This window comes from Mustela nigripes, chromosome 1 (assembly GCF_022355385.1).
Source record: "Mustela nigripes isolate SB6536 chromosome 1, MUSNIG.SB6536, whole genome shotgun sequence".
Lineage (NCBI taxonomy): Eukaryota > Metazoa > Chordata > Mammalia > Carnivora > Mustelidae > Mustela > Mustela nigripes.
Window position 1 is genome coordinate 259,512,780 of NC_081557.1, and position 18,690 is coordinate 259,531,469.

Here is an 18,690-nt window from a genome sequence, read left to right on the forward strand (position 1 = left end):
GTAAGTCACAGGAACAAAGGGCACAGCACAGGGAATACGGTCAATGATAGTATAAGAGTGTTGTACCGTGCCAGATGGTAGATACCCTTGTGGTGATCACAGTGTAAGACAGAGTTGTGTTGAATCACTATGCTATACAACTGAATTAATGTAACATTAATATTTTTTTGATATGAAAACCAAGCTGTACTGTGCCTATAGTTCTTCTCAGTAAAAATTTCCTAGAACCAAGTCCCCCATGCTTCCACTAGGTGGGATATATGGTCTCCATATCTAAATATTATATAAATACATATTTTTTTGCATATCTCATTTTGCACATCTTTTAATGTTTGACTTATTCCTGAGTTCTCACATCTGTTTCTACATTCAGACTGTTGCAGTATCATGTGTTACTTAGCTTCTAGAAAATTATACATTTGGAGCATTTGGGTGGTTCAGTCGGTTAAGCATCCAGCTTCTGCTCAGGTCATGATCTCAGGGTCCTGCGGATGAGCCTAGGATCAGGCTCCCTGCTGTCCCCCTGCTCCTGCTCTCTCTCTCTCTCTCTGTCAAATAAATAAACAAAATCTTCAGGAAAAAAAGATTATACATTCATGAGAGAATGAGAATGGAAAAAGGTACATTTATTATTAAAATATATATTTTTTTGGTATAGACCCCTGCAAGGATCTCAGGGACTTCTCAGGCATTCTCCGACCACACTTTGATGACCTCTGTTCTAGATAATATATTTAGCTATAGAAATTAAAGACTCAATAGAAATTCTAGAAAAAAAGATTCTTTAAAGAAACACCCTTCATCTAAAAGATTAATAATTCTACTGTGTCATCACATCTAGTTTGTGTTCATATTTCTCTTTTTGTCTCATAATTTTCTTGTAGATTTTTGATATCAAGAGTCAAACAAGGTTCACATACTATATTTAGTTGATATGCCTTTCAAATTTTAATCTATTGGTTCCTCTTCCTCTTTTCTCTTTGAAGTTTATTAGTTGAAGAAACTGGGTCATTTGTTCTTGTATAGTTTCCGTCATTCTGGTCTTGGCTGAGTGCATCTCTGTGGTATAGTTTAGCATGTTTCTCAATCTCTGTATTTCCTGTAAATTTGTAGTTAGATCTCTAGGGCTTTGATTAGATTTGGCGTTCTTTTTTGGCTAGACTTCTTAAGTGCCGATGTGTACTTTCTTCCACGAAGGAGGATGTCCTTTGTGATGTTAGAATCACTCTGTTCTGACTTGCATTTCCGGGGTCTGTTTAGGTTTTGTCAGCCTAATTCATACATTATATTAGCTCTTCTCTAATGATTTTAGGATCTATAGCTAATTGTGCCCTAATCTATCAGTTGGTATTAGAGAAGGTGATAGATATTCTAATAATCAAGGCTGTTGGCTGAGATTCTTCAGTCGAAGGAGATCTTTTCCTCATCTATTCCATTAATTTGAAATACCATTTGCATACAAAGGACCAGCATAAAATTTTGGATAACTTTTTCTCTATATCTAGAAATTTCCAGAATAATTAATTGGTTACCTAGAAACCTCCAAAGATGATTCAAGAGTTTGGTTTTTTCGTTTTCTGGTTTTCTTTAGTATTATGAATTTTTAATTTTTTTGCCTTCTATTCACCATTCTTTTCAGATGTTCAAAGGGTCCTATCTTTTTCTTTTTTAAGATTTTATTTATTTATTTGACAGGCAGAGATCACAAGTAGGCAGAGAGGCAGGCAGAAAGAGAGGGGGAAGCAAGCTCCCCATTGAGCAGAGAGCCCGATGTGGGGCTCGATCCCAGGACCCTGAGATCATGACCTGAGCTGAATGCAGGGGCTTTAACCCACTGAGTCACCCAGGTGCCCCAGGGGCCTATCTTCTTGACAAGTGGAAGCCCTTTCATAACTGGCTCCCTTGTCTGTGGTACAGCCTCAGCAGATTTTGATAGTTTACTTGTTTCCTGGAGCAAGATGTGTTAACCTCATCTTTTACATTTCTTTTTTCAGGCATGGAATCAGGTATGTGACACTAATTTTTTTCAGTGGGAAATGGTATTTAGAGATCATAATCTGGGTGACATTTATGTTTATTCCTAAAAGGTTGTCATTGTTTATACACCTTTTGGTGGATGGAGCTGGGAAAGCTGTTTTTTGGGTTTTTTTTTTAAACTATTTTATAGAAAGGAAAATTATTTATGAGTTCCAGATGCTACTTCAAATTCATTTATAATATTACAGAGATTCGGCACCTGAATGGCACAGCTGGTTTGGTGTCCTACTCTTGGTGTTGGCTCAGCTCATGATCTCAAAGTCATGAGTTTGGGTCCTATGTCAGACTCCGTGCTCAGCATGAAGTCTACTCGAGGATTCTTTCTTCCTCTGCCCCTTTTGCTCATGCTCTCCATCTCACGCTTGGGAAAAAAAAAAAAGATTACGGAGATTTTACTTTATTTTTTTATTCTCCATTTTCTTAAACTGAAAATATTGTTTCCAACAATATGATTATGAAATCACAAGATTTTAGGGAGGACTTGTTCTGTTTTATTAGAAAATTGGGGCCTAAAATGCTTAGCGGGGTCAGGTAGCTGAACAAATGAGTCAGGCCTGTTGTGAGAATCAGCAGGGAATGAGAGGGGGTGATGATGAACTGGAGGGCGTATGTCCCACCTAATGGAAGCATGTGTGATTTGGTTCTGGGTAATTTTTATTGAGAGGAACTATAGGCACAGTATTGCTTGGTTCTCACATTTAAAAAATTTTTTTTTCATTTGAGTGTAGTTGACACACAATGTCACACTAATTTCAGTTGTATAGCATAGTGATTCAACACAACTCTGTCTTACACTGTGCTCACCACAAGTGTATCTACCATCTGGCACCGTAAAACACTCTTACACTATCATTGACCGTATTCCCTGTGCTGTGCCCTTTGTTCCTGTGACTTACTCATTCCAGAACCAGAAGCATGTATCTCCCGCTCCCCTACACCCACTCCCCAAACCCATCTCCTATCTTTCTCCCCTCTGACAGCCATCAGCTTATTCTCTGTATTTATAGATTTGATTCTGCTTTTTGTTTACTTTTTTATTCATTTGTTTTTTTCAGATTCTACATATGAGTGAAATCATATATTTGCCTTTTACTGACTTATCTCACTTAACATAATACCCTCTAGGTCCATTTATTGTCACAAACAGCGTAACCTCATCCTTCTTTTGGCTGTATGTAATATTCCACTATATGTATTTTTATGATTTTTAAATATTTTTATATTTTATATATGTTTTTTATATAGATATCACATTTTCCTTATCCACATCCATTATCCATTCCTTTATATATATCACATTTTCCTTATCCATTTCCTTATCCATGAGTGGATAAGGAAAATGTTGACACTAATGTTGTTTCCATATCTTGACTCTTTGTAAATAAGGCTGCAATAAAAAAGGATGTGTATATTTTTTTCAATTAGTGTTTTTGTTTTCTTTGGGTACATACCCAGTAGTGGAATTACTGAATCATATGGTTATTCTATTTTTAATTTTTTGAGAGACCTCTCTACTGTTTTCTACAGTGGCTGTACCAATTTACATTCCCACCAGTAGTGTATGAGGATTCCTTTTCCTCCACATCCTTGCCAACACTTACTATCTTTTTTGATTTTAGCCATTCCGACAGGTACACAGTCATATCTCATGGTTTTGATTAGTATTTCCTGTGCCTCTTCCTGCTGTGCTCTCTCTCTCAAATAAATAAATAAAATCTTAAAAGAAAAAAAAGAGTTAAATAAATATTGACAACTAATTCAGAATTTTAAAAGGGCTAAACAAGTATTTTCTGCCATAGGCTTTTAGTTTTGTGACTTCTTGTGGAAACGCTCTAAGGAACTGATGGTTAAGCTAGCCTTTCAGATTCTTCTAGACCTCAGGCAACCTGAGAACTGCAATGGGAAAGAGCGGGAGGAAGAGGACTTAATCATCTTGATTTTGCTAGTTGCGATGCATTTGTTTATCTAACTTCTCTTTTTGAACTTTAAAAAAATTTTTAAATAGCTTTATTGAGCATTCATTCTGCTTTTTGTTTCTTTTTCAAATTCAAAATAGGAACTGACGACATCTCAGGAAAGTGGTGGAAATGTTCTTCAGATGATGTATGAGAAACCTGAACGATGGTCTTTTACCTTCCAGTCATATGCCTGCCTCAGTCGAATACGAGCCCAGCTTGCCTGCCTTGATGGCAAGCTCAAAGACGCAGAGAAACCTGTATTATTTTTTGAGCGATCTATATATAGTGACAGGTATATATAAATGTCTTGCACTTGTCATTCTGGAATCGTGGCATGGAACTGGAATTTTTTTTTCTATTTCTGGTAATCAAAGGAGTAAGAGGCTATGCTGAGGATTTGAGATGGAACATTTCCTTTAGCAGTTTGGTAATAAAGACATTAGGGAAGTTCTAGCATTCATAATTGCTAGCTTCCATGGAGACTTTGGGGACCATGGTAGCCATATCATTCAAATTTATGGAGAAGTTTTTTTTTCTTCCAACCCTTTTAAAATTTTCATCTACCCTGGTTAAATCTGGATCTGTATTTAAGACTTGCTTCTTGAGCAAGATCAGAAATCTCTAAGGGTTACCCTGCTTATGTAAGGATTCTTTTAAGCTAGAGAGTTGGTGCAAAACAGATATTCACAAACTTTGGTCACAGGATCCCTTTCCATTCTTTGTAATTATTGAAGAGCCCAAAGAGCTTTGTGTCTTATTGATATTCATGTTAAAAATTAAGATTGAGGAATATAAAGAACATTTACTAATTTATTTAAAATTAGTAATATAAACCCATTACATATCAGCATAAATAACACACTTATAAAAATTATATTTTTCAAAACAAAGAAATTAGTGAGAAGAGGCTTGTATTGTATTTTGCAAATCTCTATAATGTCTAACTTAATGGGAGACAGCTGGATACTCATTTATGCTTCTATAGTCAATCTGTGTACCATGTTCTTTTGGTTGAAGTATTATACATACAGTAATCTGGCCTCACGGAACTCTTGGAAAGACCTTGGGGACTACCAGGGGTCCCGACCCTACCTTTTTGAGAACTGATGGCCAAGAACATATTTCTTGTAGTTGGAGATACTCTATTAATTGTTTTTCTGCTAACTCATTATCTGCCATAGATTTTTGGAGAATATTCTATGTCCATTTAATAGATTTATTTTCTCTTTTCTATTTCTTTGTGTTTTGTGGAAAGGAATTATGTTTTGATGAGGACTCTCTTTCAGGTATGTCTTTGCATCTAATTTGTATGAATCTGACTGCATGAATGAAACAGAGTGGACAATTTATCAAGACTGGCATGACTGGATGAATCAACAGTTTGGCCAAAGCCTTGAACTAGATGGAATCATTTATCTTCGAGCCACTCCAGAGGTGAGACTCAGTAAAAATTTGCTTGCTGCAGTACCTGGGTGACTCAATCAGTTAAACGTCTGTCTTTGGCTCAGTTCATGATTCCAGAATCCCAGGATCGAGCCCCATGTCAGGCTCCCTGATGCTCAGTGAAGAGTCTGCTTCTCCCTCTCCTGCCCCTCCCCCTGCGTGTGCGCTCTCTCTCTCACTCACTCTCTCTCAAATAAATAAAATCTTCAAAAAAAGTGTTTTAAAAAAATTTGCTTGCTCCATTGACAATTTAAAGTAATATTTAGAAGTCCTTTTAGTGGTATGCAGTGAAGGCAATTTAGTTCAACTCCACTCCCTACTTTCTATTCCCACATCCAAATTAGAAGCTGCGTAGATAGAAGGATTCTCTTTTCTCAGCAAAGCAGAAACCCACATTTAGCAAGTTGCTCTTTTAGGCCCTACTCTGTGCTTCCTCAGTTTTGTTCTTCATTATTTCTTCCTAACTTTGGGAAGTTGGTCTCTTATCTATCACAGCTAGATTTAAAAATTTGCTCAGTGGGGGACCTGGGTGGCTCAGTGGGTTAAGCCTCTGACTTTGGCTCATGTCATGATCTCAGAGTCCTGGGATCGAGCCCCACCCACGTTGGGCTCTCGGCCCAGCAGGGAGCCTGCTTCCCCCCGCCCCCCTTCTGCTCTGCCTACTTGTGATCTCTCTCTCTCTCTCCCTCTGTCAAATAAATAAATAAAAATCTTAAAAAAAAAAATTTGCTCAAGCAACCCTTAGAATATAGGTTTGTTTTCTTTTCTTTTCTTTTTTTTTAAAGCTTTTATTTATTTTTTTTTTTGTGAGAGAGAGAGCACAAGTAGGCAGAGTGGCAGGCAGAGGCAGAGAGAGAAGCAGGCTCCCTGCTGAGTCCCAATGTAGGACTCGATCCCAGGATCCTGGGATCATGACCCGAGCTGAAGGCAGCCACTCAACCAACTGAGCCAACTAGGTGCCCCAGAATATAGGTTTCTTGATGTGAGACCAGATATTTTAGTTACTGAATTTGCATTGCCTAGAATAGAGCCTAGGTACATAGTAGGAGCTCAGCAAATACTTGTGAGTGAATTGCAAAGTTGATGGAAGTCCATTTCAAGAAATCTTTTATGTTTTCATGGCTTGGGCTGGATAGTGGCTTCAGTTGAGAAGAGATTTAGAGAACCCTTGCCACTTTCAGTTAAGGGAGCTTACTTGAAAATGTGACTTTCATTATAGATTATAACATTGCCCTTCTTTTTTTTTTTTTTTAAGATTATATTTATTTTGGTTTATTTGTGAATTGTGCTGTGAATTGTGTAAGACTGATAATTCACAGACCTGTGCCCCTGAAACAAATAATACATTATATGTTTTTTAAAAAAAGATTGTGTCTGTTTTTTTTTTTGTTGTTGTTGTTTTTTGTTTGTTTTTTTTGCGGGGCTTGATCCCAGGACCTTGGGATCATGACCTGAGCTGAAGGCAGAGGCTTTAACCCACTGAGCCTCCCAGGTGCCCCTATAAACAGACTTTTTTTTTTAATAATTTTTTATTTTTTTATAAATATATATTTTAATCCCCAGGGGTATTATCTGTGAATCGCCATGTGTCTGTTTTTTTATTTTATTTTTTACTTTTTAAGATTTTATTTATTTATTTGACAGAGATAGCAAGAGAGGGAACACAAGCATGGGGGAGCTGGACAGGAGAAGCAAGCTGGAGAAGGAAAAGCTGGCTGGAGAGGGTGAAGCAGGCACCCACTAAGCAGGGAGCCCTATGCTGGGCTCTGTCCCAGGACCCTGGGATCATGACCTGAGCCGAAGGCAGACATCCAATGACTGAGCCACCTAGGCATCCCAAATATTGTATTTATTTATCTGAGAGAGAGAGAGAGAATGAGAGACAGCACAAGCAGGGAGGAGTGGGAGAAGCAGTTGCCCTCCTGAGCAGGGAGCCCAATTCGGGGCTCGACCCCAGGACTCAAGATCATGCCCCGAGCTGAAAGCAGATGCTTAACTGAGTGAGCCATCCAGGTGCCCCCATTCTTGTTTATATATGAAATTATGTAATGAATCCAGGAGGTGGATTCCTTTCATAAAGCTAACCTAAGAGCTTACATTATTAGCAGATTTCTGGTTTTCCTGCTTCCATTCCGGTTTTTATGTTTTTTTCTTCCCCTGTCTTCCCTAAACCACAGAGTAGGCTCTGATGAATATGAATGCCGTGACTACTAGCCAGAAAGAATACTGTGTTGCTACTGAAGCTGAATTTTCAGAGAAACTAGGTTTCTGATTCCAATTGATGATTTTGTTCTTCTTTTTAATATCAAGAAAGCCAGAATTTAATATAATAATTTTGAAATTCACTTCTATTTTTGAAAATAATTTTTATTTTTAATTATAAAAAATAGTAAATGCAAATGTAGAACATAAAGAATATAATAATCTCATTTTGCTAGAAAATATAGTATCTTCAAGTCTATAAACACAAAACTTTATTTCATCAATATTATTTATAATATCTTTTGATTGTAGGATATTTAAGTATTTGAAAAGAAGATTTATAATAAATTTTGAAGCATAGTTTGTGTATTGAACTTCTTACCAAACTTACTTTATACAGTATTTTTTAAATAGGGATCCCATAAGTTTATAGATTTATTCTGAAAGTACTACTTGATTTAGAACCACCAAATGGTTAGAACCACCAAATTTTTCCACAAGTAGGAAAAAAAATGAACTATTTCAATTTTCTGGAAGGCATAAATGGAGATTTTTGTCTAGCATAACTAAAGAGACACTAGAGAAGAAGTATTTAATGATCGCAGACAAGAATAATTGTTCCTTGCCCCCAACCCCTTTCTGTTTGCTTTTAGAAATGCTTGAATAGAATATATTTACGGGGAAGAAATGAAGAACAAGGCATTCCCCTTGAATATTTAGAGAAGCTTCACTATAAGCATGAGAGCTGGCTACTGCATAGAACACTGAAGTAAGTTATTTACTATTTATTTTAAAGACCTTTATCAAATTTTAATCTAAAACATGTACATATTTTCATTTTCAGCCATTTTTATTTTAAACTAGTATTATAGGATCTCCCAGAATTAGGTGTGAGTTTTGGTTCTTTTTATTTTAATGAGATCCTATTTTCTTGAAATTTTTGTAGTTAATCTCTTCCAGTGGTATTGATAGCCTAATATATGGAAATTAAATGGTAAAGTTGGAAATTTATGAGTGCATTACTTAGGTACTCTTTTTCAGAGAGAATTTAAGATACTTCAAATTTAATTTTTAGATCAAGGCTTTGGAGGTAGTATCGTACAGTTGTTAACAGCACAGACTTTGTTGTCATTATTAGTCAGATCTTGGGTCCGATTTGTTAGTGTGTAACCTTAGGCATCCTTTGAACCTCAGAGTGATTTCCTTGAGCTTTAGTTTTCTCATCTTCTCAATGCAAACATTCCTTAGTTTATGGGAGTTTTTGGTTTTTGAGAAGAATTACATGTCACAATGCCTAGCTTTATTTTTTTATACTTGAGATTTTTAGTTACTATTAGTATTGAAGGGGTTTCCAAGTACTTGCTGGATAAATTTAAAGTAAAATGATTGACAACATTTTGAATTCCCAGAGATAATATAGGAGTGAATTTTTAGTGCTTGTCTTTTATTTATTGCTTTTTCTAATTATTTTGTTCATCTCTCTCTTGTTTTAAAACAGAACCAACTTTGATTTTCTACAAGAGATCCCTATCTTAACATTGGATATTAACGAAGACTTTAAAGACAAACATGATGGTCTGATTGAAAAGGTAGATTTATACAAAGACTATACACTAACATGATTTGTCCTGTCTAGAAGTATTATAACTTGTGAAAAAATGATTTTCTAGGAGAAAAATATGCATAAAATTACAATAAGAGACAATTAAGAGCTTTAGAGGGATTTAGACCTCAAATTCTAATCCTAAGTTTAAATTCTAGCTTAGTGGCCTTACCTAGAATGAGGAGGTTCTTTTATCTATTCATCCCTTTATCTGTAATATAGGAATAATCACATTAACGAAAATTCTTGCTCACTCCCTTCTCTTCTGCTTTGTTCCCGCTTCTTCCCCTCTTCCCTCCATCACCAGTCTTTAGGTAGTTGAATAATAAACTAACTTGTGAAATTAAATCCATCTTTTGCAACTAAATTCAGTATGGAAGATATTTGAAGTTGTAGGATAATGATTTCATCCATTTTTATATGAGCTAAAGTCTTGAGATTAAAGGACTTTTAGTTTTGACTTTATGTGGGACCTTGTCAGTGATGAGTCGGCATCGCCTGATCATCGAGTCATTGTCTTAATCAGAGTTCCGCTGTCTTCCATGTGTTTGGGAGCTGATTACACTCTGTTAAAGAGTGACATCTGTACTGATAAAGGGGCTGGGAGAAAATCTATTGATGTGCACTTGAGAGAGAATAGTAATGGGGATTGTATAATAAATATCCCACTATCCATATTAATTAACTTAGTGATGATCCAATTTCTAAAAACAAAGCCATATTTTTTTGGTTTGTTTAGTTTTAAGAGAAATTTAATTTTTTTCTCCTTCCTAAAATGCCTGCTATTTACTGTAACAGAAACCTGACGTTCATAAAATATATATATCAAGAATTTTGAAAATCTCAACATTTATTATTAACTACTCTGTAAGCATATGATTGTTTTTCTCATGATAGAAAAAAGTAAAGCATATCTGGAAAATTCAGATGACCTCTTTATACCATAATGATGTTAAAAATATAGGATATAGTTCATTTATAATACTATGAAAATAAATGAAATAAAATTAAATCAGCCATTGTAATTCTAACAGCCAACCAACATTTTAACTGAGTCAATCTGTAAAACCACTTTTTAATCTTATCTAACACTTCTGTGTTTTGACTAAGAATAGTCTTTAAATGTTATTGTTTACATTTACTTTCATTAATAATGCTAATAATTGGCCTTTTTTTTCTTATTGAAATACATAACTGACATACAATGTTTTATATAGTTTCAGGTGTACAACATACTGATTCAACAAGTCTATATATTACTCAGTGCTTACCGCCATAAGTGTAGTCACCCTCGGTCACCATATGACATTATTACAATAGTTATTTCTTAGGTATATCTTTCTTAGGTATTTAAGTATTTTTACAAGGCAATAATCTTTGTTTCTTCAGAAGAATTACTGCGTCATCTAGAATTTATGGAGAACAGAATCTTTGCATTGTGATGTCGGTCAGTTGGTTAGGTCCATTCACAACTTACATGACCTTTCCTTGCATATTAACATTACGGATTTGCATACATGATTCAGATTTGTGCTTCAGAAAAATTGCAAGTTTTAAGTGTCTGGACCTTTGAGAGTTGTTTAAACCATCACAATTACTAATATATTTGGTGCTAAAGCTGCATGTCCCTGATCAATGTTATTATAAAGAGATTATGAAATTTGTGTTATGGTTGTTAGAGAACTGTATCAATCTTAGATGTAAATTTAATAACTCCTGTAATGATATTTTAGGTCATTTATCTTTTACTACTGAAGTATTAATATATCTTTTGAAAATAAATGCTATGGCTTTGTGTTGGAGTTAGTTATACAGTTGGGTTCTTCAGCAGTTATTACTATTAAATAGAGATGAATACAAGATATTTCACATTAGCCAAGGAATTACATTAATATTTATTTCCTCCCCTCAGGTCAAAGAATTTTTGAGCACTTTGTGATTTTGCTGAAGACTACAGGCAGCCAAATGATTCCAGATACTTCAGCTTTGTGTATCTTCGTAGCTCAGTATTCATACAAGTCTCTAGAAAACCCAGGTTTTTTACCATTTTTGTTCCAAGAAAAAAATTGTTTTGATGAATTCTATGTAAAAGTTTATGAGCTGTTTCTTTTCTTTTTTGCCTTAAAAAAATAAGACATCTAATTATCTCTCACAACAAAAGGTCTGGAGGTAGATGGTTCCAGTATTAGTACTGCCTAAACTACATCACAAAGGACCCAGCCTCCTTCTGTCTTTCCCCTTGTTATTCTCCTCAGCAGGTTGGCTTCCCCCCTCCCCTCACCAGTTTCTTAACTGGGAGCTTTAATGGTATATAGTCAATGGTAATGTACCCTGTGTAAATTAATGTACCTATTGCAAGCTGGAAAGTGGAATTTAAGGAGCCGCTATAAAAGGATTATGAAGTTTTAAATACTTTTGATCAAGTGTCTCCCCTACCATCTTAATTTATGTGGAAGATAAAACCATTTTAGTATTTAATCACTTCAGTGATATTTATGAATGTGTCTAAAATTCGTTCATTAAGGAGCAGGTCAGACTTTGCTCCCATTTTGTAATGGCATAAACTATCTTACAAGTATTTAATCTTTTTTTCTGCTTTTGTTTCCACATCTGTGGTATGGGTGAGACTACATCTTTTTCTATGGGATTTTAGAGGATTAAAGCAGAAATGATAACCCAAAATGTTTCTGTACTTAAAAGATAAATGAGGGGTGCCTGGCTGGCTCAGTTGCTTAAGTGTCTGCCTTTGGCTCAGGTCATGATTCCAGGGTCCTGGGATCGAACCAGGCTCCCTGCTTCTCCCTCTCTTACTCTCCCTTGCTTGTGTTCCGTTTCTCACTGTCTCTCTCTCTCTGGCTCGCTGTTTAATAGATTAATAAGACCTTAAAAAAAAAAAAAAATCTTCTAAAAAAAAAAAAAGAAAAAAGTATAAAGATTCAATTTATATGGAGCCTGAAGTAGCTACCTACATTCTCTCAGGCCATTCTTTTAGAATGGACTATTACTCTTATAGTTAAAAGATTGGTTTAAAATATGATTGTCTTTAACTCATTGGAGGTGAAGGTATAGTTTTCCCTAAATTTCTTCCCATTTTTATTGGTAAAAATTTAGTGGACCAGAGCAAGGGATAAGTTTTTCTATTTTATTTTTTGTTGACCCTGTGCTGGGAATGAGTTGTTTTCATTACCTTTATAGTTGGTGAGAGTCAGAAGAGAAATTGAAGACAAGACAAGATGATCTTCTTAGCAGTATAGTCTCTTTTATTCCAGCTCTTACTTTCTGCCGTACCCTGCTTTCCCTGCTGTCTGGATTAATTAGGCAGCCTGCTATTTTCTTCTTCTTCTTCTTTTTCTTTCTTTTTTTTTTTTAGTAATCTCTGTACCCATCGTGTGTCTCCAACCCATGACATCAAGATCAAGAGTTGCATGCTTTTCTGACTGAGCCAGACCCGCACCCTGGTGGCCTGCTATTTTAAAGTTTAAATGAAAGTCACACATTTCTACTTTGAGAACATCATGACCACTCGTCACTTCACAGTTTGCTCTGCTTCTCTGTAGGGTTAGACCCTAAGGTTTTTTCCTTCTCCTTTAAATGACTGATAAAAATCATCTTGTTTTATATGTTCTGTATCTTGAAAGCATTATCATTTTTGTTAAATATATCTTAGGAAATATATATAATAAAGAAGACAAAGAGGTAGAGTAGTTGTAACTTTTAAAAGCTGCATGGGTTCATTTTATTAGGTCTGTAGATAAAGGTTGTTTTTTTTCCCCTCAAGTTTGTTTAGGTAAGGTGTGTAGTGTTTTTTCTATGTATTTAATCTTTCTACTTGACATTTTGGAAAAATTCTGTGTTTGAAAGGAGGGGAAGAGTCACTTTAACTTTGAAACTTATTTTCCTTTTTAAAATGTCATTTTTTGTTTTGGTTTTTAGATAATCAAGGATGATAATTTTGTAGGTTAAACATTCCAGATGCACTGATCTTTGAAAGGGAGACTGTCTCAAGTCCTACACTCACCATGAATATTGAAACTATTACATGATATTGTACAGGGTGTTTTTGTTTGTGTGTGATACAAATGAATTTTCTTACTAAATATTAGCTTAATAAATAAGTATAAACCTCATGTACTGTGATGGAGCTATACTCATTGAAATGATTATATCTTTTTAAAATTAAAATTCTACTTTAAAAAAATTATGAATATAAAAAAAGGTGACTGGTTTAAATAACATTGATTCTGTTTTAAGTGAAGACATAGAGATAGAGACATTAGAGATTTTTAGTAACCTCTAGAAATGTTTACCTTTATGCCTTCTATAATCTGTAGAATTGAATAAAAGCTTTAAAAAATAAAAGCTTTAGAAATTTGTTATGACTCCAAATAAAAGCTGTACCATTAGGTGGGTACAAGAGTATTGAGCCTAGTGGTTTGTATTTTTTTTGGATCCTATTTCCTATGTCAGATCAACCTTATGTACTATTTTTTAGAGTTGACCCTTTTACGAAGGTAATTTTAATTGTGCAAACAGTCCCTCATCAGAATATTTTTATCATCTATGTCTGAAAGTTTGAGCAGAACCCCCTAGAAATTAGGTGTGTCTTATTTTATTTTTATTCTATTTTTATTTTTATTTTTTAAGATTTTGTTTATTTATTTATTTCTCAGAGAGAGAGCGCGAGAACGCACAAACAGGCAGAGTGACAGGCAGAGGCAGAGAGAGAAGCAGGCTCCCCGCCCAGCAAGGAGCCCAATGTGGGACTCTATTCCAGGACCCTGGGATCATGAACAGAGCGGAAGGCAGTGGCCTAACTGACTGAGCCACCCAGGCGTCCCAGGTGTGTCTTATTTTAAAGGATAAAGTCCCAAAGTATTTTTTATAGAGATATATAAATTTTATTACCTTCAGAAATGCTAAACCAGATTACAGAACTTACTTGGATTTTACCAGTCTCTCTCTCTCTTTTTTTTACTTTTTAAAAAATACTTTATTTTTTAGAGCAGTTTTAGGTTCACAGTAAAATTATGTAGGAAGTACAATTTCCATATACTCTTTTCTCCCATATTTGTATAGCCTTTTTCACCATCAACATCCTCCACCAGAGTGGTACCCTTGTTTTAATCAAGGAACCTACATCAACAGATCATCACTCAAAGTCCACAGTTTACATTAAGGTTTATTCGGTGTTGTGCATTTGTGGGTTTTGACAAATGAATAATGACATATATCCACCACTGTAGTATCATACAAAATAGTTTTATAGCCCCCCAAATCCACTTTGCTCTGTTCATCACCCCCACCCAACCTCTGGCTACCACTAATCTTTTAATTGTCTATATAGCTTTGCATTTTGTAGAACATCGTTTAGTTGGAAGCATTTAGTATGTAGCCTTTTCAGATTGGCTTCTACTTAGTAATTTACATTTAGTTTCCTCCATGGCTTCTTTTCATGGCTTGATAGCTTGTTCTTTTTTTTTAAGCACTGAATTATCCATTGTCTCCATAAACTGTAGTTATCCACTCCCCTGCTGAAGGACATTTTAGTTGCTTCCAAGTTTTGGCAGTTATGAATAAAACTGCTATAAACATGTGTGTAGATTTTTGCGTGGACAAAAGTTTTCAGGTCACTTGGGTGAATACCAAGGAGTACAATTGCTGGATTGCTTGATAAGAGGGGGGCATCTGGGTGGTTCAGTGGGTTAAACCTCTGCCTTCAGCTCGGGTCATGATCTCAGGGTCCTGGGATCGAGCCCCACATCAGGTTCGTTGCTCAGCGGGGACCCTGCTTCCCCTGCTTTTTCTCTGCCTGCCTCTCTGCCTACTTGTGGTCTCTCTCTGTGTCAAATAAATAAGTAAAATCTTAAAAAAAAAAGTGTGTTTAGGTTTTTAAGAAATTTCATAAGTGTCTCCCAAAATGGTTGTTTCATTTTGCTGTCTTACTAGTAACGAATATGAGTTCCTGTTGCCTCACAACCTTGCCAGTACTTGATATTGTCAGTGGTTTGGATTTTGGCCATTCTAATAGGTATATTATATCTATTAGATATAATAGATATAATAGATAATAGATATAAATTGCAGTTTCCTAATGACATGATATTAACCATCTTTTTAAATGTTTATTTGCCAACTGTATATCTTTAGTGAGGTGTCTTTCTTTGGCCCATTTTTAATTGGGTTTATTTTCTTACTGAGTTTTAAGAGTTCTTTGTATACTTCAGATAACAGTCTTTCATATTTTAATTTTTTTATTAACATATAAGGTATTTTTTGTCCAAGGGTATAGGTCTTACACACTTCACAGCGCTCACCACAGCACATCCCTCCCCAATGTCCATCCCCAGCCCCCCCAGCCCTCCCAACCCCCTCCGCTCCAGCAACACAGGTTCAGATAACAGTCCTTCATCAAATATGACATTTGGAAATATTTTCTCCCAGTCCATTGTTTATCTTACATCTTGACATTGTTTTTCACAGAACAGAAATTTTTTTTTTTTTTCAGAACAGAAATTTTTAATTTTAATTAAGTCCATCTTAGTATTTCTCTTGTGCATTATATCTTATGTCGTTTCTTTTTGTTGTTGTTGTTTTGGGGTGTTTTTTTTTTTTTTGGTCCTGTATCTTGTTTCTAAAAAGTCATTGCCATACCCAAGGTCATCTAGGGGTTCTCCTGTGTTATCTTCTAAAAGTTTTAGAACTACATTTTACATTTAGGTCTCTGATCCATTTTGAGTTAATTTTTGTGAAGGGCATAGAGTCAACATCTAGATTCCTTTTTTTGTTTCTGGATGTCCAATTGTTCCAGCACCATTTGTTGGAAAGATAATCTTTGCTTCACTTCGCTCCTTTGTTGAAGATCAGTTGACTATGTATACATTGATCTGTTTGTCTGTCCTTTTGCCATACTGTCTTGATTAGCTTTATGTTAAGTCCTGAAATTGGGTAATTTTATGTTTCCTAGAGGCCTGAGCTACTTAGGATTAGTAATACTTTGGAGACTTTTTAAGGCTATATCCTAATAAAGTTTTTTTTTATTTTAAGTATTTATTTGTACAACAAAAACTTTTCTCATCCTCAGTTAGTTGAATTAAATTTTTTCCTGATCCTGTGTAGTTCCTTACAATGTTGCCATTAATTATAAAGCGTATTAGTACTGAGATTAGTAATGCCAAATCCAGTCTTCCCCTGTAAGAACTGTTTAGTTAATAACTTTTTGCCATAATATGTCTTGGAAAGATATCACTTTACGTGCAATCGCCCTTTTTGCTCTCTTGGTACAAAGACTTTGTCTACACCAAAATACACTAAACAAGTATGCCATACAAGTCAATACTTAAGCATTACCATCTCAGACAAAAACATTTTAATTTACTTAACACTTTCTGTACAGAGGTTGTCATTTTGAAAACGTGAATTATGCATCAGGCTATTTTGTGTTGCATAAGTTATATCAAATGAGAGGAATGAGGAGGTTGCATCTTCCAGGACTCTAGTCTGTTACGTGCAGATGACATGTCTATGTGTTCTGAAGTTCCCTAGAGGTTTTTGTTGTTGCTGTCATGTTATAAGTTAGTTTTAAGTGCAGTTTGAATTATTAATCCCCCAAAGGGTGAAAAATTGGTGGGGATACATGGTACAGAAAGCAGAATTTATCTCCCAAAGAATTTCTTTCTTCTCCACTAACCTCCACCCACCATTTTTTAGATTATTGTGGCTGCAACTCTATAATTGTATGTTTATTGACTTATATAATTTTCTTCTTCTTTTTTTTTTTTTAAGATTTTGTTTATTTATTTGACAGAGATCACAAGTAGGCAGAGAGGCAGGCAGAGAGAGAGAGAGAGGAGGAAGCAGGCTCTTCTTTGAGTGGAGAGCCCGATGCGGGGCTCGATCCCAGGGCACTGGGATCATGACCTGAACTGAAGGCAGAGGCTTTAACCCACTGAGCCACCCAGGCGCCTCCCCCCCCCTCCTCCTTTTTTTAAAGATTTTTATTTATTTATTTGTCAGGGAGAGAGAGAGCATAAGCAGGCAGAGTAGCAGGCAGAGGCCGAGAGAGAAGCAGGCTCCCTGCTGGACAAGGAGCCCGATGTGGGACTCCATCCCAGGACCCTAGGATTATGAGCTGAGCTGAAGGCAGCAGCTTAACCAACTGAGCCACCCAGGCGTCCCCTTTTTTTTTTTTTTTTTTCTTTAAGTGGGCTCCACACCCAGTGTTGGAACCCAGTATGGGGCTTGAAATTCATGACACTGAGATCAAAATGAGCTGAGATCCAGAGTCGGACACTTAACTGACTGAACCACTCGGTCCCCAGAGTTATAAATTCTGACTATGATATTGCTGTTCTCAGAATATATCAATGAAGATGTGGATTTGGTTCAGGGATTTCACAAAAAATTAACACCTAAGTTCTGCTTCGGCAGATTTTCTTTAAATTGATAAATATTGAAGTGTGCGTATGTTTTTTTTTTTTTTAAATTTTTAAGAATTAAGACCATCCTCAAGGAAGTTTCTTAGCAATATGGCTATCCTTTGACTTTATTTAATACTAGTTCTATGCCTAGTATATGAAAAATATTATACCAATCAGTATCCATTACACTAGAATAAAAGGTGACAATTAGAAGTCAAACTAGGAAATTGTACTTGGGGTTTTGGTTTAGTTTTATGAAGAGATTAAAAACTTTTATATGTGGAATAGAAATACCATACGTAAGATAAAATTATCGTATATAATGTATTATAAAATCCTTTCATATAACCATCTTCTAGACTCACAAGTCTGTAGGAGACAGAATTTATCATCATTTCATGGATGTGAGAGGCTAAGGGATTTCTCAAGATCCTACAAAAATTAAAAAATCTGAAACAAGAACCCAAATATTTGACTCTAGCATGTAGGTTCACTTTATTTAGTCAATAGTGACAATTTTTACCTCTGCTTTTTTTTTTTTTTTTTTTTTTTTTACCCTGTGCTCTGTATATCTAAAGTCATTTTTCTTTTCTACCTTAATTCTGGGTAGTATTTAATGCCTGTTTCTAATAGCAATTTAAAAATAAAAATTTGATAACAAAAGTAATTTAATAAAGCCCATGATTAAGTTAAACAGTAGTTATAGTCATTTACCACATGAGGTCATTATATACTTGATTCTTTCCTCTTCTCTGGCTATAATCCAAGCAAAATTATTTTGATGGTGAGTCTTTGGAAAAAGGGGTTCTTGAGAGGTCTTTTTTATTGCCAGAGCAAAAGCATAATCGATTAATAAATACTTCACTGAATGATATTTTATGTGTTCAAATGTTGGGGGGAAGAAATGTGCTTCTGGATTAAATATAAGCAATCAAAAGGCCTTTTAGAATTATTTTACCATAAAGTCCACCATACAACTCTGTGCTACTTCTCTGAGTATTTGATTGAGGAATACCAGTTGTTATTTTTT

The 18,690-nt window shown here is 35.3% G+C and overlaps 1 protein-coding gene across 1 annotated transcript in view; it reads left to right on the forward strand.

The window, feature by feature from the left end:
- The window catches only part of DCK (deoxycytidine kinase), a 30,044-nt gene extending 16,674 nt beyond the window's left edge, over nucleotides 1-13,370 (forward strand). Inside the window, exons 3-7 of the mRNA XM_059385079.1 lie at nucleotides 4,094-4,287; nucleotides 5,282-5,429; nucleotides 8,294-8,409; nucleotides 9,139-9,229; nucleotides 11,156-13,370. Of these exons, the coding sequence (XP_059241062.1) occupies nucleotides 4,094-4,287; nucleotides 5,282-5,429; nucleotides 8,294-8,409; nucleotides 9,139-9,229; nucleotides 11,156-11,182 (576 nt within the window). The 3' untranslated portion in view covers nucleotides 11,183-13,370. The remainder of the gene's footprint in view (nucleotides 1-4,093; nucleotides 4,288-5,281; nucleotides 5,430-8,293; nucleotides 8,410-9,138; nucleotides 9,230-11,155) is intronic.
- Nucleotides 13,371-18,690: the final 5,320 nt, after the last annotated feature.